The sequence below is a fragment of the Papilio polytes genome, unplaced genomic scaffold (assembly GCF_000836215.1).
Source record: "Papilio polytes unplaced genomic scaffold, Ppol_1.0 DF824069.1, whole genome shotgun sequence".
NCBI classification, from domain to species: Eukaryota; Metazoa; Arthropoda; class Insecta; order Lepidoptera; family Papilionidae; genus Papilio; species Papilio polytes.
In genome coordinates this window covers 654,109-677,077 of record NW_013525135.1, presented here as the reverse complement: position 1 = coordinate 677,077, position 22,969 = coordinate 654,109, and the positions used below count along the sequence as shown (strand labels likewise).

General features: G+C 36.7%; 2 protein-coding genes and 1 long non-coding RNA gene across 6 annotated transcripts; 1 reads left to right on the top strand and 2 right to left on the bottom strand.

Annotated features, from left to right (window-relative positions):
• Positions 1-455: 455 nt before the first annotated feature.
• Positions 456-5,956, bottom strand: LOC106100242. Its single transcript, XM_013279037.1, has 5 exons — positions 5,027-5,956; positions 4,734-4,909; positions 4,112-4,575; positions 2,028-2,193; positions 456-1,771 (listed from the first exon to the last, which is right to left on the bottom strand). Exons 2-5 carry the CDS (start codon positions 4,905-4,907, stop codon positions 1,100-1,102), a joined length of 1,476 nt encoding a protein of 491 aa, XP_013134491.1. The 5' UTR covers positions 4,908-4,909; positions 5,027-5,956; the 3' UTR covers positions 456-1,099.
• A 1,568-nt stretch (positions 5,957-7,524) lies between these two features.
• LOC106100189 (cyclic GMP-AMP synthase-like) lies at positions 7,525-15,072 on the top strand. 2 transcript variants are annotated; one of them, XM_013278950.1, is made up of 8 exons: positions 7,525-7,868; positions 7,986-8,161; positions 8,339-8,802; positions 10,884-11,049; positions 11,302-13,137; positions 13,506-13,680; positions 13,902-14,167; positions 14,488-15,072. In XM_013278950.1, exons 2-5 carry the CDS (start codon positions 7,988-7,990, stop codon positions 11,992-11,994), a joined length of 1,497 nt encoding a protein of 498 aa, XP_013134404.1. In that variant the 5' UTR covers positions 7,525-7,868; positions 7,986-7,987; the 3' UTR covers positions 11,995-13,137; positions 13,506-13,680; positions 13,902-14,167; positions 14,488-15,072. The 2 variants fall into 2 exon arrangements, with proteins under 2 accessions (XP_013134404.1, XP_013134405.1); XM_013278951.1 differs by lacking the exon at positions 7,525-7,868 and having other exon boundaries at positions 7,875-8,161.
• On the bottom strand, positions 15,062-20,581 carry LOC106100190. Of its 3 annotated transcripts, none has more exons than XR_001225428.1 (4): positions 20,324-20,581; positions 18,831-18,938; positions 17,473-17,583; positions 15,062-15,221 (listed from the first exon to the last, which is right to left on the bottom strand). It is a non-coding gene; the product is annotated as an uncharacterized LOC106100190 (long non-coding RNA). The 3 variants fall into 3 exon arrangements; XR_001225427.1 differs by lacking the exon at positions 20,324-20,581 and adding an exon at positions 16,245-16,352 and having other exon boundaries at positions 18,831-19,013; XR_001225426.1 differs by lacking the exon at positions 20,324-20,581 and having other exon boundaries at positions 18,831-19,013.
• Between the last annotated feature and the right edge of the window lie 2,388 nt (positions 20,582-22,969).

Here is a 22,969-nt window from a genome sequence, read left to right as displayed (position 1 = left end):
ATGATAAATTATTAAATTGTGTTAAAAAACGCATTTTGTTTTGCTTTTCTTACCTTTATATCCTGAGTTTCGTATATCAAGTCTTGACCAAAAGAGCTTATCACGAATGTTCGTGAGAATGCTTTCGTAATGTAATGATTTTCGTGCAACGGATAGAGCGTAAAACACCAACACAATTTGAGAATTGAGAGTCTGTCACAGATGAGTCTGTCGATAACGTTATAATATAATAACGAATACGTTTCTGCGACTCTGCGTGATAAACCTTCAGTTTATTTTCACGTCGCTCTGTAAGGTGCATTGGCTATTGAAATAAAAACAAATTTTTATTAATAATATCTTTAATTAAAACTTGTATAACATTAAACATATAAGTAATAAGATAGGAAATGCATTACAATAAAAGCTTCCTATTATAAGCATAATAAGATTATTAAAATTTGCATATTTTATAATCAACAAAACTATAAATAGATAAAATTTATTTGCATTCTAAAATAATGTAAATTTAAATAACATTTATAAGGTATACATTCTACATTAGGGGACGATAAATTGGAGAAATCGCTCAGCGAGAAAGGGATAAAAACTACAAGCCAAAGCAGCAAAGAATCGATGTTGCCATGGTTACCCAAATTCTCAGCCAATATTCATTGTTATTTTCTCATCATGTCAAGTCAGTTTTTAATAGTAATTAAATGTGGAAATGGTTGAAAGGTGGTCCTAAAATATTCTGCAGCAATTTCATGATAAAAACTTAAACTGTATCAAAATAACAAATTAGGTTTCAAAGTTCTCAGCTTGTTGCTTTGAATTTAGATGTGTGATTTAAAAAGCTGTCAGAATTTGAAATTTCAGTTGGTTTTCTTGATATCTCAATGTTAATTACGGAAATTTTAAAAATTCCACACTCACTGGTATCTCACTTTGTAAGAATGGTCTGAACTTTATATCTAGTTTTTGGTAATTTCATTAAAACTTTATTTTAAATACTTTTGAATGGCACTAAAAGGTAATCCTAAACGTAGATGATTATATTCTTATACTAGTATAGTATTATCTGTGCTTAGTCTGTTTTAATTAATTTCGTGTCGCACAGCTAATCGTAAAACATATGAGCTTGATGGCCATATATTACCCCACTACTTACATTCCTCCTGTATTCTAATTCCTCAGGGAATTGTGCAGATTTATCCAATTTGGATTTTTGAGAACGTTTTCTTGACAATTCGTAAGCCTTCTCCAGTTTAATAAGCCTCTTCTCTTGCAGCTCCAACTTTTGCGTCAGCAGGTCTAGTTTATCCACTATAGATTTCAGTAAAGCAGTTTGTCTGTCATCTGTCTGAGAGTTTTGTAAGTTACCTTGCTCCTGGCTACTCGTGTCGGAGATGGCCGCTGGAGACATGCTATGGCGCTGGTACATTTCGGAGCTCTTGAACTGCTCGATCTCACCAGGTTCGAGAAAGGCTAATATAGTTTTGTCGACATCATTAGCTTGGATGCTGTCCAGAACCTTCTTCAAGTTTTCCGTGTAGAGTTTCTGCTGAGCAGGCAACAAGCTCTCAATGAGATTGTTCTTGGGGTTCCAGAAGTAGGCTATGTTGTTCTTTTTGAGAGCGTCGTGAAATTCCTGCAGCATGACCCCGAAGAGGAAGCTCACACTGTTCTGCCAGAACTGCTTATCCTCTTTATCCACTTTCCAAAGGAATAACGTCTTAATGTAGTAGTTGGCGATGGCCTTCATCTTGAGGGCTGTGCGTAGCTTCTTCATCTGTAAGCGATAACGTTTCTTTTGTGGCATTTTCGGAAAGACAGTAAACAGTCTCAAGTTTAATACTGACATAATGCTTTTTATACATACAACAAAGAGGTAAAAATAATTTAAATAAATGTTTTATTCTATGGTTTATAAGCAGAGAAAACAAATATAATCAATGGTCATTACACTGTGAGGGACATAAATAATGAAATAAGAGTACTGTACACGTTACATATTGTAGATGTGGGCTTGTGGGAAGTTCACATACCAATGTCAGGACCATTTTGAGGTGGTGTAAGTCCTTGAGGATGTCGCGCTCGTGTTTCTGGAAGGAGAGTCTCCAGCAGCGGGAGCGGTCGGCGCCGCTCACCGCCTTGTTGGGCTTCGGCACCACCAGCCACTCGCGACACGACGGCCTCACCTTAAACGTCGTCCTAGTGACAAAGCCAATTCATATCATTTCTTAAATTAAGTTGGTTGCTAAGCATTATTTTTTAAACTCAAATAAGTGGTTTTAGTTAAAATCGAGTATGTTATTAATCTATCTATCTTACTAATGTTACTTCTTACTAATGTTATAAATGCGAAAGTTTAGATGGATGGATGGATGGATGCTTGTTAGCGTTTGTAGCCTAAACGGCTGAACGGATCTCTATGAAATTTGGTAAAGGTTTAGAGCATAGTCTGGAAGAACACATAGGCTACTTTTTATCCCGGGAATACTTACGGTTCTCGTGGAATTCATTAATTTAGTTTTTAATGTTTATTCGATCATTCTGCAACGGTTCAACATATCTTATTGAAATTTGGCACAGATATAAAACAAAGTCTGGAGTACACATGGGATAAGTTTCATCCCCGAGAAATGTCCGGTTCCCGAGGGATACGTAACTTTTTGTAATTTATATAGTTTGTATGTTTTCTAATACCACGCGGACGAAGTCGCGGGCAACAGCTCGTATATAATAAAGGAGTGTCTGTAATATCAAAAGAAAAACTCCAGATTTCGGGAAGGTGATGTATTTGCGTTGCTGATAACGAAAATCGCATTTAAAATTTTTTTGTCTGTCCGTCTGTCCGCAAGCCGCGTTTGTTCTGGGTAATCTCCGAAACGGTTGGACCGATTTCGACGGGACTTTCACTGAAGGGTAGCTGACATAGACGGGCACATCATTGGCTTCTTTTTATCCAGGAAATAGTCACGGTTCCCGTGGGATATACTGATTTTGTTTTTTTTAACATTAAGTAGATAGGTTTTTTTACAGTTCGTAAAATTGCGCGGACGCAGTCGCGGGCAACAGCTAATCTTATAATAATCCTTTATTTACCTTCCAACAAAGTAGTTAAGAAAAGAGTTTGTAAATAATAAATTTAGAATTACAATAAGGGTTACTTCGTAAATAAAAAGGGAAACTACGAATCCATAGCCAAACAGTACTAATACTATATTCATAACTAGCTGCTGTCCGTGATCTTGTTTTTGTCGATTTATGGGCGGCTAAATAGGCTGGAGCCTAGGCCGGCAGATTTTTTTCTTGCACAGAAAGAAAATATAAGTAAATACCTATGCCCGCATACGCAGGCGTTGTTTTGATGTTGTTAAAATTCGACGTTGGCAGTTCTCAAGCGACAAACGCATTAAGAACACACCTGTTACGTTTACGCAATACTCAAAATGAAACACTGTGCGATAGCAGAATGTCCCGTTGTAAATCTGTTGCAAACCAAGGACGCAGTTGCCCACATCCTCGCACGTCAAAGTGCCTCGTTCCTTGTCAATATTGTGGTCTATTTTGTAGGATCGATTAATTTAGTAATAGATATACCTTTAATTTGCAATTTATAATAATTTATTATGCTTTTCATTGAATACACTAATTGGCATAAAATGGCACTAAATGTTAAGTGGTGCTCATTACAACGCGACAGTGAAAATTAAATTAAAATCGGTTAAGCCGTTTCTGAGATTAGCGCCCAAAAACACACAGACAAAGCGACAGAATTTTAACTCCTTTGCGAACTTCCTTTGAGAACCTAAAGCAAACCAAGAGCCCCTTGACAGAATTCGCTGCACACCCTGCGCCGGCTTAATCCGGCATCGGCATTATAAATTTTATGAAATAACTATTGAATGTGATGTTTAAATATTAACATTTTTATATATTTTGGTAACAACACTAAAAACAAATTACGCTACTTAAACATACCTACATTATGTCAATAATTATTTATTTGTCATTGTCATTGTAGAGAAACTAAAGATAAACTTCCAAAGCGGCTGTATAACATAACCATGTAAAATTAGTACGTATAAATAATTATAGTGTTAAATACAAGTATTGCTAGACCCACCTGTAGCCCATAGGCCATATGGGAAGTCTAACCATGATGACGGGCACCAAGTCTGCATCTAATTTGAATTCCTCATCATTCTCAACATTTCTTATATACAGAGTGTATGTAGGTCCTGTCTCCTTGTATTTCATAAGGTATGTGGTACCATTGACTGTCGCACGGTTATTCATCTCGTTGAGGGCCTTTTGAATTACCCCATGCATCCAACTCCGGAATTGATCTTGCAATAGATACTTGTCAGTGTCCCTCCAATCTCTGGTTACTTTGTGGCATTGCTCAAACTCCTGCTGCTCGTGGAGGCTGTCAAACGCTCTGACTATCTTCAGCCGCACAAAGCCGGGCTCACCGTACTCCATAGCAATACCCACGTAGTTGATAGGCAGCTGGACCACTATGTCTATATTTAACTCGTCTATTTTGCTTGTCTTGGTTCCGTCATATACGCTACCACCGTACATAACCTTTAGAAAAAAATGCCATAAATCTGTTTGAATTTTTTCAGTAAGTTTGTGTAAAAAAAATCTATAAATCACTATAAATAACTTGCTGTAATTTAATATTTTCACATGCTATCAAATTACAAGGAACTTTACAGGAAGGTAATTAGAATATTATTTACCTCGTCACTGTATTCTCTAAAGAAGTTGTTTTGTTCGCTCATCTTCTGTTTGATTTGTTCAAAAATATTTTTAAACACCTGCTGTGCTCTACTGACGTCATCATCTTTGATGGCAATGAACTGCTTATGTACCTCCTCCAAATAAACATCCAGTTTCTTTTTTTCAACTGACATATCTGACAAAATATAAATGTATGATCTTGATCACTCTTAATAATAAATTATGGTTGTTATAGAGTCGGTTGAAAATTACTCGAACTATCATTGAATGATGATTATAAAAGTGGCCATACCTGTTGATTTTTATGTGAAACTTCACTAGTTTTGTAGTTTGATTTAATTTTACTAATCAATGTTATTAATTAACTCGTTTTGTTATCAATTAGATTATTATATAAGTGTGCACTGTAAACGCACAGCAATCACTAAGATCAATAATTGAAATGAAATCGGAATGGCCGCCGGTTTTGGTAGTTCGCACAAGAAATATAACGTCTATTGATTTTATTATTTTTTTGTGCTACAATAGCTTTGACCAGGCAGGCGAAACTTTTTAAATGACACTTCTCTGCTTAATTGACCCGAGTTAGAAACCGAGCGGCTTTCATCCTAGGTCGCCTTTCCACGTTATTTAAAAGAGCAAAATGTCCCTTCGCATTAAGGTGACACTCTATAAATCAATATGCGTCCCGTTATGACGTACTCTAGCCCGGTATTCGCGCACATCTCGCCGAAACAAATACACCGACTTCAGGTGATTCACAATAGATTCTTGCGCAGAGCCACGGGAGGCCCGTGGTACATGCGCAATAGCGATTTACACATAGACTTGGACTTGCTCACCATAGCCTAACACCTGAAGCTGGCGTCGTGTCGTTATTTTGACTTTGCCGTTGGTCATTTTAATTCGTTAATTTTAGGTGCCGCCACCTACAACCCAATCGCGCTCGGCAAATTTCGACGTGATCATTGCAGACCTAGGCACGTTCTTGACTTTCAAGACAACAATCGCTCAGGCTAGGATTAAACAATTACGCAGTCACACTACATGCTGCAGTCACTGTCGACTTCGGCAATCATTCTCACGATATGGCCTCATAGCAGGCAGGTTTTATCCTATTAATGATAGAAGCGTTGCTGGAGTTTCTTGCGCCACTTCTTCTCTCAGCGATAACGCTTCCCGAGGTGGTAGTAATGTTAGATATATTAATAATAATAGTAATCAGTAGATAGTAATCAGATAGCAGCAACCGATCATGCCGAAGATAGCCCCTCTCGGGCACCTTTGAATCGGAATACCAAACGCCTATTGAGTGACAGCCGAAGCCGAGGTCACCTCTCGGGGTCCTTGTGCCTAGTCACTCCATGGAGCGCCCACCGAAGCCATCTTAGAGCTAGGCAGCCTCCCAATCCGGTAATAATAACGAAGTAATGGACCATTGAGCGTCGGTGGCTCAGTGGTTTAAGCACTTGACTTGTAATCTACAGGTCTTGGGTTCGAATCCCGCCGCCATGTACCAATGTGATTTTCGATTTTTCGAATTTTCATATGTACATAATTTACCCGACGTTCTTACGGTGAAGGAAAACATCGTGATGCAACCTGCACATATCGGCGAAGAAATTCAAAGATATGTGTGAAGTCAACCAACCCGCACTTGGCCAGCGTGGTTGACTATGGCCTAGTCACCCTAACTTTAGGGTAGGCTCCGAGCCCCTCGGTGGGGACGTATAGTGAGCTGGTGATGAGTGAATGGACCATCCCAGGGTGTGATGGAGCCTTTGAGCTTATTTACTCATAAACGAGGCTCAGTCTAAGCGCCATCTGCGCTGGGCCACCTCAAGCCCGGTGAATTTGTAAATGCCTCTTCAAAGCAAACAGTGGCAATTCAGTCACAAAAAACCATGAAAGTACTACTAGAACTGGAAAGAGCTCTTGTCGCAAAATTGAAGCCGAGCGAGACCTCAATAATTGTCCGTTTTATCCCTCTCTGGTGAGGGTGACTATGTTGAAACATGATTTAAGGACAATAATTATAAAAATCTTGTTTTTGTTGTCCGATGTCAGCTGATTATTGCTTCAGATGGATTTTAACGTATAATTGTTATCATAATTTATTTACTAAAAACGATACAAAATACATTATTCTAAATCAGACATTGCGAAATAAAAGTTTATTCCGCAAACCTAGCTTATTCCTTATCTTATATCTATTTGTTCTTGAACTAGGTTTGCATAGTCATGCACGGTCCCTGTAATTTCTTCACCAACAAATTATGCTTAGAACCTGTGCAAATATAACCCACAATAAGCATAATACTTGCTTTGGGAAGCCTACACAACACAAATTCTTCCCATTTTAACTAAAATTCTTCAAAGTTATCACGAAATCAGAAAAGACCAAGTCAGAATGTCATGTGATGTGGGGTTGTTAGTTTAGGTTTTATATCCTCTTTGATTCAGGTGTTAAAACCTTATTAACGCAAATGTTTTGCTCTAATAAGGTTTTACACGTAGCAACAAAAATGTTTCTTTAACATGTCGATAAAAAATTTTCATTAGTATTTAGAAACGTTTTAGAAGTAAATATTTTTTCTTCATTACATTACATCAATCGCCTATATTCTACAAATCAAGAGAGGATTGATATCTGGCAACTATAAGTCACTGTTAGAAAAAGACACAGTAGACACTTGTAGATTGTAGCCCTCTCCCTCTGGTTCAAATTAATTTTGCGCGTAACAAGACTCTTATAACCTTAGCATAAGGTTTTGTTTTCTTTATTTTAATTGCAAGATGTACAGACAGAACTGATTCCTATTGTACTTAGTATTTTTACTTCCATGGATAAACTATAATGATGTTTAAACTGTCATCTAAAGACTTTCGCTTGCCTGATGGCAGGGATTGTCCTTTTAGCCAAAATAAAAGCCAGTAAAAGCTATTGTAGCCCATAAAAATAATACACGACACGTTATATTTCCTGTGCGAACTACCAAAGCCGGCGGCCAATCTGATTTTATTTCAATTACTGTACTTAAAGTGATTGCTGTGCGTTTACAGTATTTAAAAACTAATTGATAACAAAACGAGTTACTTAATAACTAGTGAAGTTTTACACAAACAATCAACAGGTGTGGCCACTTTTACAATTGTCATTCAATGATTGTTCAAGTAATTTTCAACCAACTTTATAACAACCATAACTTAGTATCAAGAGTGATCAAGATCATACATTTATATTTTGTCAGATATGTCAGTTAAAAAGAAGAACCTGGATGTTTATTTGGAGGAGGTTCATAAGCAGTTTATTGCCATCAAAGATGATGACTTCAGTAGAGCACAGGAGGTGTTTAAAAGTGTTTTTGAACAAATCAAACAGAAGATGGGCGAAAAATGCAACTACTTTAAAAAATACAGTAGCGAGGTAATCTTTCGATCATATATTAATAAGCTTCCTGTAATTTGATTTGAGGAAATATCATTGTTTTATTTTATTTTAGGCCCTTTAATTAAAACAGATTATTAGTGATTTATTGATTTATTTTCACACAAAAAAGTTTTTACTGAAAAATTTAAACAGATTTATGGCAATTTTTTAAAGGTTATGTATGGTGGTAGCGTATATGATGGAACCAAGACAAGCAAAATGGATGAGTTTGATATGGACATAGTGATCCGGCTGCCTATCAACTACGACGATATTATAATGGAGTGCGGTCAGCCCGGCTTTGTGCGGCTGAAGATAGGCAGCGCGTTTGACAACCTCGACAAACAACAGGAGTGGGAGCAATGCCACAAAGTGACCAGAGAATGGCGGGATACTGACAAGTATCTATTGCAGAATAAATTTCGGAGTTGGATGCATGGGATAGTTCAAAAGGCCCTGAACGAGATGAATGACTGTGCAAACGTCAATGGTACCACATACCTTATGAAATACAAGGAGACAGGACCTGCATACACTCTGTATATAAGAAATGTTGAGAATGATGAGGAATTCAAATTAGATGTAGACTTGGTGCCCGTCATCAGGTTTATGCTTCCGAGATGGCCTAAGGGCTACAGGTGGGTCTAGCAACACTTGTATTTGACAGTATAATTATTTATACATACTAATTTTACATGGTTATGTTATACAGCCGCTTTGGAAGTTTCTCTACAATGACTTCAAAAATGATGAATTCAAAAAGCATAGTGTGTTTTAGTGTTGTAACCAAACTATATAAAAATGTTAATATTTGAACATTACGAATTTTGACAATCAATAGTCATTTAATAAAAATTATAATACACTACAATAAAGTATTGCATGAGGTAAGTAAATAATATATTGTGCATGTGATTTTACTGCATCTGCTTCCTCAGGATTCAAAACAAAGGGGGATTTTCCCATTTATGCCAGGAATTGTACATTATAGTAATCATGTACCTTTTTCTTCAAAAGGAATTGTCTATTTTTTGTGTGGGAGGTGGTTTGGTAAACTAACAAAACTCATATAAAGATTATTAATAAATAAAATTGTAAAGATAATTAGATCGTCGGTGGCTCAGTGGCTTGAGCACTTGACTTGTAATCTACAGGTCTTGGGTTCAAATCCCGCCATGTACCAATGTGATTTTCGATTTTTTCGAATTTTCATATATACATAATTTACCCGACTTTCTTACGGTGAAGGAAAACATCGTGATGCAACCAGCACATATTGGTGAAGAAATTCAAAGATATGTGTGAAGTCAACCAACCCGCACTTGGCTGGTTGACTGTGGCCTAGTCACCCTAACTTTAGGGTAGGCTCCGAGCCCCTCGGTGGGGACGTATAGTGAGATGGTGATGAATTAAAAGATAAAAAACAGAATTTTGGTATCATCATATGCCTGTGGGAAACACCGAAGAAATTGTTTTCATTGTCATGTGTTGTTGTAGCTTGTCTAAATAAGATTAGTTTGATAAATGACGCGTATGAATTATCGAATTAAATTTGTATGAAGGCAAATGCCGTACTTAATAGACACATATCGTAGCGCCGAAACAAATTTTTAAATAAAATTTGTCGAACTTAAATAAAATTATTATTTTCTTATTAACTAGTTTAGAAGACACATCTAGTATTGATTATAGTGTAGAGAATTTACCGATGACAATAATAATAGCGAAATCCAATTCGATTATGTACGGCTGTAGTAAGTAAATATTTGTTTACTCTCATTATTTGTAATGGTTCTGCAGGTCATTATTAATTTGAGAAGACAGTATTTTATTAAAAATTCCTTTTTTCATGCCTGATTTTACACAACCCATCCCTACTAAATTGTTTCATGAATTTTCAAATTAATCTATCTCATTTAGACAAACTATAGTCGTATTTTTCAAACTGATGTCTGCGCCTCTATTCACCCTAGTTTGGTCTAACAAAGCTGGAGCCTTTTTCGCCAGTATATAGTTTGATAGCATCACACTTCTCATCAAACCACAAAAAATGATTTAAATTAAAATGAGTAGCTTCATATAAAATAATAATCAAAATATAGAAATATTTACGACGATGGAAACGAATTCTCGTCAAGGCAAGTGACAAATGACAATGTCAATCAAAGCATGACAGCTAATGTCTCTTTTTTTGACAGACTAAATGACAGCCTCTAAAAAAAATATATGACAGCAGCAGAAACGTATATACAGCCAGAATTAATTCATGTTTTGCGAATTTCTTTATTATAATATGCATAAATAAATTATTACTAGCGATTCAAAGTTTTGTTTTGGTTATAAAAACGGTATTTCTTTTTTATAACAAAATGTCCACTGTAAAATATTAAGTAAATCTGCAGTATAAAAGTACATTTTAAAACAAAATGGCGGTTCAGAAAAAAAAAATAATACATGTTTCTTATTTCTCTTTTCATTCTTCATCTTTTGTATATAATTGCTTTCCTGGTAGTTTACTTTCGAAAAAAGGCCTACTTTTGTACAACTCCTTTATTATTTAAAAACTTTTCCTTGAGTACTTTTTTGGAAGGTAAATAAAGGATTATTTTAAGATTTATAACATACTAGATTTTAACTAAAATGTCTTAATTGAATTTAACAAATAATGCTTAGTAACCAACTTAATTTAGGAAATGATATGAATTGGCTTTGATATTAGGACAACGAATAAGGTAAGGCCGTCGTGTCGCGAGTGGCTGGTGGTGCCGAAGCCCAACAAGGCGGTGAGCGGCGCCGACCGCTCCCGCTGCTGGAGACTCTCCTTCCAGAAACACGAGCGCGACATCCTCAAGGACTTCCATCACCTCAAGAAGGTCCTTAGATTGGTATGTGAACTTCCCACAAGCCCCTATCTACAATATGCAACGTGTACAGTTCTCTTATTTCAATTTTTATGTCCTTCACAGTGTAATGACCATTGATTATATTGGTTTTATCTGCTTGTAAATCATAGAATAAAACATATCTTCAAATCATTTTATCTCTTTGTATGTATAAAAAGCATTATGTCAGTATTAAACTTGAGACTGTTCACTGTCTTTTCGAAAATGTCACAAAAGAAACGTTATCGCTTACAGATGAAGAAGCTACGCACAGCCCTCAAGATGAAGGCCATCGCCAGCTACTACATTAAGACATTATTCCTTTGGAAAGTGGATAAAGAGGATAAGCAGTTCTGGCAGAACAGTGTAAGCTTCCTCTTCGGGATCATGCTGCAGGAATTTCACGACGCCCTCAAACAGAACAACATACCCTACTTCTGGAACTCCAAGAACAATCTCATTGAGAGCCTGAAACCCGCTCAGCAGAAACTCTACACGGAAAACTTGAAGAAGGTTCTGGACAGCATCCAAGCTAATGATGTCGACAAAATTATATTCGCCTTTCTCGAACCTGATGAGATCGAGCAGTTCAAGATCTCCGAAATATACCAGCGTTGTAGCATGTCTCCAGCGGCCGCTGCATGCAAACCTTCCAGAAGTTCCTCGATCACCTCCAGCACGAGTAGCCAGGAGCAAGGTAACTCACAAAACTCTCAGATGGATGACAGACAAACTGTTTTACTGAAATCTATAGTGGACAAACTAGACTTACTGACGCAGAAGTTGGAGCTGCAAGAGCAGAGGATCATTAAACTGGAGACGGCTTACGAACTGTCAAGAAAAGGTTCTCAAAAAACCAAATTGGAGGAAACTGCACAAGTTCCTGACAACATGAGAAATGTAAATGCTGCCCCACAATTTGACTCTGATGCTCTTATTTTGTTTTAGCTGTGCGACACGAAATTAATTAAAACAGACTAAGCACAGATAATACTATACTAGTATAAGAATATAATCATCTACGTTTAGGATTACCTTTTAGTGCCATTCAAAAGTATTTAAAATAAAGTTTTAATGAAATTACCAAAAACTAGATATAAAGTTCAGACCATTCTTACAAAGTGAGATACCAGTGAGTGTGGAATTTTTAAAATTTCCGTAATTAACATTGAGATATCAAGAAAACCAACTGAAATTTCAAATTCTGACAGCTTTTTAAATCACACATCTAAATTCAAAGCAACAAGCTGAGAACTTTAAAGTCTAATTTGTTATTTTGATACTGTTTAAGTTTTTATCATGAAATTGCTGCAGAATATTTTAGGACCACCTTTCAACCATTTCCACATTTAATTACTATTAAAAACTGACTTGACATGATGAGAAAATAACAATGAATATTGGCTGAGAATTTGGGTAACCATGGCAACATCGATTCTTTGCTGCTTTTGGCTTGTAGTTTTTATCTCTTTTCGACCGACTTCTCAAAAGAAGGAGGTACTCAATTCGTCTGTATGTTTTTTTTTTCGCTGAGCGATTTTTCCAATGTATCGACCCTAAGTTATGTATGTATACCTTATAAAGGTTTTTTTTTACATTTATTCGTAAGACTGCAAATTAATCTTATCTATTTATAGTCTAAATTTAATTATAAAATACGCAAATTTTAATGATCCTATAATAATAGGCAAGTTTTTATTGTAATGTATTTTCTATCTTATTATTAATGTGATTATTTTGATGTTTTATATTTTTTAATTAAAGAGACTAATAAAATCATTATTGTTTTTAATTTTTTGTTTTAAATTTTGCACGCGTAGACGCAATAGGTTCATTGCCCTCTAGATCCTAAAGCTGAAAGTATCAAGAAAGTATGCGCAGGGTCAAGATGACTATGTCTTATCACTTTTGACATGTTTGCATTCTCGTCCGAAGAAGTTTTGTATGAATTCCACAAAGAATAGAATTCCAATGACATTTGGCCGTCAGTCTTCTCGGGGTGTCACAGATTTACATTATTTGATTTTAAATGTATTAAATATGAAATACTTTGAACAATCACCATTACATATCATGGATTTCCCCTCAAAGGTAACAATTCTTGTTCAGTATCTAAAGGATCTGACGTCGATGGCATATTCAGTATGATGTAAACATACCAAACTTTGGTCGTCATCAAAGATAGGTTGAGGGCTTCACAGGGTTGTAATGAAAGCATTTAATAATAGAGCAATTACTTTATTACGATTTTAAGGCTGTTTACATTTAATTATGTGTAGTCTTTACGTTTTAACTAGACGTTAGCAGAATATCTTACAAAATACAAAAGCTTTATGTTTTAGTATTTATGTTCTACAACAAATTACGCCATTTACATAAACGGGTACTGAGATTAATAAATAATGAGAATGACAGGAATGGATAAAATAGTCATACACAGTAAAAGTATCTATTTCCAGTAAAGAGTAGATGGCAGACCGCGACAATCCAGCAGTGCCGTTCGCGGCTGGCTTCGTGCTGGGCGCCTTGATAACTGTGCTCGGCTACAAGTTTTTCTCCAGTTGCCCGCCTGGACAGACGCATCAGGTCGCCGCCCAGGTCAAGTGCACATGCAAGAAGGGTAGTAAGGAAGAGGTTTGTGGCAATGGCAACATGTGAAAATAGTTTTCTGTTCTTAATTGTGTTCTTTTAGGTTATGTTGTACGTCTATGTTGAATTTCATCGAGATCCGTTACGCTTTTTTGGAGATACGTAGAAAAAAATGGTTCATCTAAAATTCCGCATTTACATGTGTTATTAGTAAGAAGAGTGGTTGACGCTGCAGATTTTTCATTTCGTTTTTTTTTTTGCTTCAGTGCAAGATGCATTGTGTACGCGGTGACCACAAATGTTCCTGAACTCCATGACATGCACGCAGTAAAGAAATAATCCGTCTGAGTTTTGTCAAAATTCTGTCACTCATCTGTGACACTTAACAACCTCTGTCAATTTAAATTGCATTTGTAAAAAACGTTTTATTAAATTTTTGTAAAGAATAATGGGTAATACATGAATAATGGCCAAAGACATAAATTTCAATAACTTTATAAACTAAACTCAACTGTTCCACGATGTGCGATTGGTAAGTATTGTAGAAATTCAATTTTCTGCGTATATCTTTAATGGAAATTTTATGAAATTTAGTTTATTTATTAATTTTGGTTGTAAAAGTTTCAAAATTGACGCTCTTATCAGCTCACAAATTATACCTCAAAACTTAATTCAGTAGCTTAAAAAGCTATCAGTGCCCAGACGCACGGCAATCTTGTTGGTTTGGGGTTCCCCTGGTTTTTATAAGTAATAAGCTTTTAGATGCTTTTGTTTGTGGTTTGTTATATTTCGTTTGTTGGTCTTTTAGCGACTGATTTGTAAGGGCTTTGTTGCGTTTATATTGTTTCCTAGTGCCGAGGAACAACAGAGGCAGGCGGAGAAACGCGCGGAACAGAGCGGGTCGCGGACGCGCCTCGTTGGGTCCGGGGGCGAGGGCGCGGCGCGCTACGCGGAGGAGCGCGCCGGCTGCCGGCTGTTCACGTGCGGGCTGTGGGCGGGCGGCGCGGCCGGCGCCGGCGGCTGGCTGCCCTACGCCGGCTCCGCGATGCTCCTCGCGCTCATGGTCTACATGCTGCGCAACGTGCGCAAACATGTCAACTTATCTAACTTGCCTAACTTGCCGAAATTGCCTAAAATGGGCAATTTGTTTGGAGGCTCTACAACAGGATCCGGGGCGAAGGAAAACTATAAATGCGAATATTATAAATAAGGCTACCGATGCAAAAATTGTCGCTTCACATTCAGATTGTTTTTTGAACTTTAAGATTTTAAAAATATAATTAGCCATTTATATGTTAAAATTTCTTATTATTTTTCTATTGATTTAAAAACCAAAACTTTTTCTTACAATTAGACATTTCATTTAGCGCGGTCGTGAGTGCGTATTGCCGCTGTGTAAAGGGGTGACTACTCAATAAAACATTTGTTGTTTCATAACCTTCCTTTTATTTAATTAAACGTATTTATTTCTACACAATGCCCTTGTTCTAAGAAAGGACAAATAGATTTTGCGTATTGCTTTTATCGTAGGGTTGTGTGCGATGTCTCACGAGATGCCATCAAGAAATCTTCTTTATTGAGTCGATCTGAAACATGAAAAAAAATCTTGTTGAATGTTCACATCTATCAAGATTTCGAGACGAATTTAATTACAATAAATTTTAATTGTATAAATGTAATTCTATTTCTATAAATGTAGAGCTACTTGATGTAAGTGATCAGCCGCTGTCAGAGAGTGAAGAAGGTGGCTTGCGGTGGTCACACACCCCGCTCTTACATTTCCTTTTCGACTAATGACCGTCCTATTTAACCCACGCTGTCGTACAATGCCAGGACAAACGTGGACCTTACGCAGCTTCTCACTACCATATTATGCTTGTCTACAAATTATCTGTTTTCCGAACAGCAACATCCGGATTCATTTGACTTTTCCAATTTTGTTAAGATAGACTATGTATGGTTCACGGAAAACCCGACAAATACAACATCGGGACATTTATTGACGCAAATTGAAAAGGAAATGTAACAGCAGTGGGTTCAAAAAACTATATTAAAAGATAGCTGTGTCCAGATGAGCTCTACGTAAAGACCGAGCAGGTTTGAATGGCATCCAAAAAAGACCGCAGGCGGCGACGTGAGTCAGTATTGAATATCTTGTGCATGCGGCAGTGACACGCGGCCCGCACAAGATACCCGACACCGGCACACGTCTGCTTCTTGTTTGTTTCTTCTACGTCTTGATTCTTCATTCTTCTATCTTGAGCTCTTTCAAATTTCATATACAAAATGAAATTAGAAAAAATAAAGACCAAGAAAACGTCTTTCTGATCTCATGATATGTCGAGAGACTAGGGATCTGTAGGCCATAGTAAGCCAAGCTGGCCGTAGTAAGCCAAGACTGCGGGTTGACTTCATACATATTTCTATGTCTCTTCACAGATGTATTCAGTTTGCGTTATGATGTTTTGCTTCAACGTAACAACGGATAAATATACATATGGAAACAAATATATATTGGATTTGAACCCAGGATCTGCAGACTACTAGTCAAGTACCCCTTAGCCACCAACATCCTCGAGGTTAAGTAATAGGCATGATTTGATATTTACCTCCAGTTTATCTTCCACAGCAAGAATCGACAACACGTGGAAGACGCGGGGGTTGCGGGCAATGGTTCAGCGATGACTCAAACGCTGGTCTTTGCAACTTGGATACTCCTGTTGGTTGAAAAATACAAATGTTACTATAAATAAATGTTTTTGTCGCCGAGCCTCCAATAACAACAACAACCTTTCTTGCCGTAGCGAATGCTCCAACACAGCATGAAGTATTGTAGATACAACGCTAAGTCAAATAATGTAAATCCAGCTTTTAAATACGCTCCATCCTGTGTCAGTCAAAAGTGACCTCAACGTTCCATTCAATAGTTGTAAAATCCAATCAACAGATGTCAGCAGTGAACGACATGAGTCAGTATTGAATATCTTGTGCATGCGGCAGTGACACGCGGCCCGCACAAGATACCCGACACCGGCACACGTCTGCTTCTTCATATACTTTTCTCATCTTGAAGTTTCATTTAGTTTTCAAAGCTGTAAGCGAGAACCGTAGTTAACTGTAGTTGTACAGTCAAAAAAAATCTAACTAAGAAAAAAATTACTTTCCTTTCCATTGAAAGCGACTATATCTATATATCTGTCGGAATAGTGAACGTAAATATGTTACGTTAAGTGAAATACAAATATCACATCACAAATAACTTTACAATAAAGAAAAATAATCAAATAATATTATTAATCTCTTGCTTTAACCTCGGCTTGGCGAGATCGCTCGCGGTGATCACTAGCAATACCATATAATAGGATTACTGGGTTTATTCCACGAGCGGGGTTGACTGGAGTAATCTATATCCTGGTCTCACGCAAAATACGCGTAAGCCGTAGAGTTGTTGAAGCTGTAGCCCCTACTTCTACATTGTCGTTATTGACGTGAGTCAGTATTGAATATCTTGTGCATGCGGCAGTGACACGCGGCCCGCACAAGATACCCGACACCGGCACACGTCTGTTTCTTGTTTGTTTCTTCTACGTCTTGATCCTTCACTCTTCTTTTTCGTTTCTTTTCAAATTCAGTAAACTTAATGAGAAAAGAGAGGTAAATTATCATCTAACGCGGCGTTAGCTCCCTACGTCACCATTGAGGGGTTCCCAGCCTATCCTGAATTAAGGGAGTTTAGACCATAGGTAACTACGCTGCACTATGGGTTGACTTCACAAATATCTTTGAATTTCTTCACAGGTAATTAAATACTAGGAATAGGTATGATTTGATGTTTACCTCCAGTTTATCTTCCACAGCGAGAATCGACAACACGAGGAAGCCGCGGGAGTTGCGACCAATGATTCAGCGATGACTCAAGCGCTGGTTCTTGCAACTTGGATACTCCTGCTGGTTGTAAAATACAAAAGGTTACTTAAATAAATTGTACAATACAAATATTTTTATCGCCGAGCCATCAATAACATCAACAACCCTTCTTGCTGTAGCGAATGCACTACCACAGCATGAAGTTTTATAGATACACCGCTAAGTCAAAGCAAATTAGGCACATTCAGCTTTTAAATACACTCCATCCTGTGTCAGTCAAAAGTGACCACTTCGTTTCTCACAATAGTTGTAAAATCCAATCAACAGATGTCAGCAGTGAACGACATGAGTCAGTATTGAATATCTTGTGCATGCGGCAGTGACACGCGGCCCGCACAAGATACCCGACACCGGCACACGTCTGCTTCTTCATATGCTTTTCTCATGTTGAGATCTCGTTTAGCACTCAAGCTGTAAGCGGGACCCGTAGTTTACTGTAGTTGTACAGTCAGCTACATGAATCTAATCTACAAACTTAAACATACCCGTTTGTTGCAAACCGAAGGTTTATTTAAGTTTATAGAATGTGTAAATGCATACATGTAGCTGAATGTACGCTACCTAAGTAAAAAATTCGTTTTAGCGAATCTTCCATTACATTGAGAAGTATCTGAATTCTTCTGTAGTCTTCGCCTCTCTTCTAGAAGCATCAGTTTTCGCGGAACTTTCTGCCTCATACAGCCGAGTTGTGGAACGGTCTGTCCTTGGCAGAATTTCCAAACCAATACGACTTAAGATCCTTCAACAACCTTCAAACCTTTTAATAACTAATATATTGTACTTCAATCGTCGTAAGTGACATAAGTCAGTATTGAATATCTTGTGCATGCGGCAGTGACACGCGGCCCGCACAAGATACCCGACACCGACACATGTCTTCTTCAACGCCTTGATTCTTCCTTTTAGAGCTATTTCAAATTTTGAATACAGGCTCACTATGTCAACACTGAGGGGTTCCGAGCCTAACCTAAATTAGGGGTGATTAGGCCATAGCTAACTACGCTGCACTGCGGGTTGACTTCAGACATATCTTTGAATTTATTTACCAAAATGTGCGGGTTAAATCACAATGTTTTACTTCACCGTAAGAACGTCGGACAAATGTACATACGTAAATCGAAAAAAACATCAATACATGGCGGGATTCGAACCCAAGACCTGTAGATTATAAGTCAAATGCATAACGCCGAAACCGCCGACGTTCTCAAGGGTAAGTAAGCACAGATAATACAATATTATACTAGTAATAGGTATGATTTGATATTTACCTCCATTTTATCTTCCACAGCGAGAATCCACAACACGGGGAAGACGCGGGGGTTGCGGGCAATGGTTCAGCGATGACTCAAACGCTGGTTCTTGCAACTTGGATATTCCTGTTGGTTGAAAAATACAAAAGGTTTCTCAAATAAAATGTTTTCATCGCCGAGCCTCCAATGACAACGACAACCCTTCTTACTGTGGCGAATGCTCCAACACAGCATGGGTTATTGTAGACACAACGCTAAGTCAAAGCAAATTATGTAAATTCAGCTTTTAAATACGCTCCATCCTGTGTCAGTCAAAAGTGACCACTTCGTTCCTCTCAATAGTTGTAAAATCCAATCAACAGATGTCAGCAGTGAACGACATGAGTCAGTATTGAATATCTTGTGCATGCGGCAGTGACACGCGGCCCGCACAAGATACCCGACACCGGCACACGTCTGCTTCTTCATATGCTTTTATCGTCTAGTTTAGCATTCAAAGCTGTAAGCTGGACCCGTAGTTCACTGTAGTTGTACAGTCAGCTACATAAATATGTATGCATTTACGCAATCTACAAACTCAAATATACCCGTTTGTTGCAAACCGAAGGTATATTTAAGTTTGTAGATTGTGTAAATGCAGACATATTTATGTAGCTGACTGTACGCTACCAAGTAACAAATGCGTTTTAGCGACTTTTCCATTATATTGAGATACTTCTGAATTCTTCTGTAGTCTTCTCTCTTCTACCAGCATACGTATAGTGGAACTCAAAAAAATGGGAAATCATAACAGACCTATGTGAACGATTTTACTTATATAATGCTGTAGTTATAGACTAATTAAAAACAGTTTTTTTTAAGTATTTTTAACAATATAAGCACATTTTTGTTAATTGACTAATCTTTCCTTTATCATTGTAACTAAGATCTACGCTAGGACATGGTTTACAAAAGTCGGATGGCGAGATTCGAACACTCGGCCATGTGATCGGAAATTCCCCTAACCACTAAGCTATTCGCGCTTTATACAACTTCTTACTAAAACTTTCCAAAATAAATCCATGTCTATGGATATATTGTCTAATATAATGGATATATATTGTCTAATAAGACTTTGTCGGTCAGAGAAATACATTTGTCATTTCCATTCAATGCGGCTATAATACAAATGTCGACACAATGAACGTTTATATGTTTCGTTGTTGAAACACATCGTACAAATATATTTACAATAAAAAAGATAATATTAAGAAAAATAACTTAAATGATTAACATCTCTTGCTTCAATCGTCGTTATTGACGTGAGTCAGTATTGAATATCTTGTGCATGCGGCAGTGACACGCGGCCCGCACAAGATACCCGACACCGGCACATGTCTGGTCTTCCGGAAGGCGCCATAAACATCATGATATAATACGAATAAAACAAATGTACATTCGATTCTAAAAGTTAATCATATCGTTGTATTACAGAGAAAAAAAAAACAATTAAGAAATCGTTTAACACTTACCTAAGATGCGAAATAGAGGATTTTTGCTGCTCACATCTTGCATTGTTTTTCGATGATGTGTCAGATCATTCCAGACATTTTTGGAGAGCTTTTTCGACAACTCGACAAGCGTTTCTGAACGCCTTGAATCATCTGCGAACAAGATGCGAGAAATAATTATTGCTATTTAAAATTAAAAGGCGTCGAAAAAAAATGTAAAGGTTGTTCCAACAAAAGTTCTAAACATAGTAAACAATGTAACCTCTCATGGAAACCAATTATATTTATTATATAAGCTACACATTATGCAATGTTTCCGCCGTGCCATAGACGTTGATAGAATGAGTGGATTTTGGTTTAAAATGTTTAGGTCTTGAGTTGGAATAAACTATACGTACCGAGATAAGCAGGGTGCCACTTGCTTCATGTAAACTTTGTAACTCTGTGATCGGTGCCATGGTAATGTTTTGTCCACATTGTGTACTCAGTGTTGTGTATTGTGAAAGGTCATGTTCAGTGTGTCATTAATTCTGCCTAGTAGTAGAATGTAAATAAAAACATGAAAACAACAGTAAAAAACTGTTGAAATAAAAATAAAAACATTTCATTACTGAGTGAATTTATTTTGTACAGTTACGTAAAAAAGTGTGTTTAATGTTCTAAATAATACGTATAATATTAACCATTGGTGTAGTGTAGTGTTCAAAAAAGAAATAAAAAAAAAACAAGTATTGAAACAAAATATATTTAATACCACCTTTCATTATTTTCCTTACAAATTGTAATTAAAACGCCTCAGTCGGCTCAACTATGTATAACTATTGCAAGTCCGGGTAATGTAAAAGACACAACCGCGATAACAAAACGTCCTAATTTAACGTTAGTGCCTCACAAGGAACGTTAGGATCTATAGTGAAAACACATCTGTTCTCCTATCCCAAAGCTGATGATCCTGGACTCTGTCAGTAACGACGTGTTAGCTTTTAAAATTTCCTCCGTAACATTTTTATTAAACAGGCCTTAATACTTTGAAACTAATACGAAAACAAGAGAAAGCTTTAAAATCTGCAATCGAAGTAACCTTAAAAGAGTCCAGTATCTCCAACATGGATGCTTCGCGCGCGAAAGATTCGGATTTCAATCAATTCGATTCGATTCCTTCGAATAAAACCATCCTAAAGCATGAAAATCAATAAAAATCGAAACAAACCATTCGCGCACGAAACGATTTTATTTCTAAATTCATTATAAAAATAATTAGAGCTAAACGTTCTGAAACTGATATGCTTTCTGCGGTGTTACCTGACCTTAAAAACTAAACAGTACACGCGGCAAGTCAGTGTTGAAACATTCGCTGGCCAAAGCGACTAAAACTATACGCCACCGGTCCGCGTTGTATATTCACATCTATACGTTGTACGTCTTGAACAATTTATTAAACATTATTTACGCGTAAAGACACCTTTCGTACGAGTTTTTATTCTACAAACGTTTTTAGGACGTTTTTAAATCGGTAAGAGATTGGAGAAAATCTTATTCACAGTTTAAGTGCCGTAATCAGTGTTTCCGAACTGAACGTTTAGGTCGGGTCATTTTGACAGCTGTCACTGACAAAAATGCAAGGAAAATCTGCGAAGGAGTATTTGTCATTATTTGAAATTATTTGTGTAATATCCTGCATTACAATTAAGAATTAAAGTCGCGTTTTGGCGCATATTTTCGAGATACAACGCGGACTGTGGCTGCTAGTCGCTGTACGTCTGTATTGCACATATCTACATAAACTTAAGTGTCGTTCAACAGGTACATTTGACGAATATATTAAATGTATACGTTAAGCGAGCGTTATACCGCGCAGATTGACAATTACTAAAATTTTTTCTGCCACAGAACAAATTATGCTTTAATATTAAATACAATTGCGAATAAACTGTTGGGCGGTATCGAATTGGCTACCTACAATAAATATGCAATGCTATTCTGCTGCCTTGAAGCAAATGACACTTAAATGAACTATAATATTCTTTCATGTTATTTATTTTGTTACAAAATATATGAAAGAAAGGTTTTTAAAATAAATGCTTTGAATATTTGTAAAGATATTGCAAAAGATTTTGCTCTTGATAAATTTATATTTGTATTTATAGAATATCAAAAGTTGCCACAGATTATTTAAGATTTGTCATAGATTAAATACAAAATTAATGATTACTTTACAATTATAAAAAAAAAACATTGAAAAACTGAATAAAAGCACTCAAAATGAAACTTCCAGAGTTAACAGAAAAAAATCAGAAACATAGTTTTTTATACAAACAGAAAAAAAATATAGAAATTGTTAAAAAAAATATATTTGTGAATTGAACAAAAAGCTAAGCAATACTCGGCTGTATAAAAGTCCATTAAAACGGCTACATTTGGACGGATAATGTAATTGCTCTCCCAAATATTGTTCCATCAAACTGATATTAAAAAAACTATAAAGCATAACCTAAAAGTGTGTCTAAGGAGCTGCTAATAATTATCCTTACACATAAAATGTTTCAACACCAATTCTTAAATATGATAATAAATATGATTTCAGTTTGAACTATTTATATTTTGTTTGGCACTGATTTTACGATTCCATAACAAAAACAACATTCCTTCATTTCGCTGTAGAACTAA

Excerpts from the sequence above, each read along its gene's own strand:
- LOC106100242 (XM_013279037.1), bottom strand. The coding sequence starts at position 4,907 with ATGTCAGTTGAAAAAAAGAAACTGGATGTTTATTTGGAGGAGGTACAT. Across the intron at positions 2,194-4,111 it reads ATATGGCCTATGGGCTACAG|GACGACGTTTAAGGTGAGGC; the intron begins GTGGGTCTAGCA and ends CTTTGTCACTAG. Across the intron at positions 1,772-2,027 it reads TCAAAATGGTCCTGACATTG|ATGAAGAAGCTACGCACAGC; the intron begins GTATGTGAACTT and ends TATCGCTTACAG.
- LOC106100189 (XM_013278950.1), top strand. The coding sequence starts at position 7,988 with ATGTCAGTTAAAAAGAAGAACCTGGATGTTTATTTGGAGGAGGTTCAT. Across the intron at positions 8,162-8,338 it reads TTAAAAAATACAGTAGCGAG|GTTATGTATGGTGGTAGCGT; the intron begins GTAATCTTTCGA and ends AATTTTTTAAAG. Across the intron at positions 11,050-11,301 it reads TCAAGAAGGTCCTTAGATTG|ATGAAGAAGCTACGCACAGC; the intron begins GTATGTGAACTT and ends TATCGCTTACAG.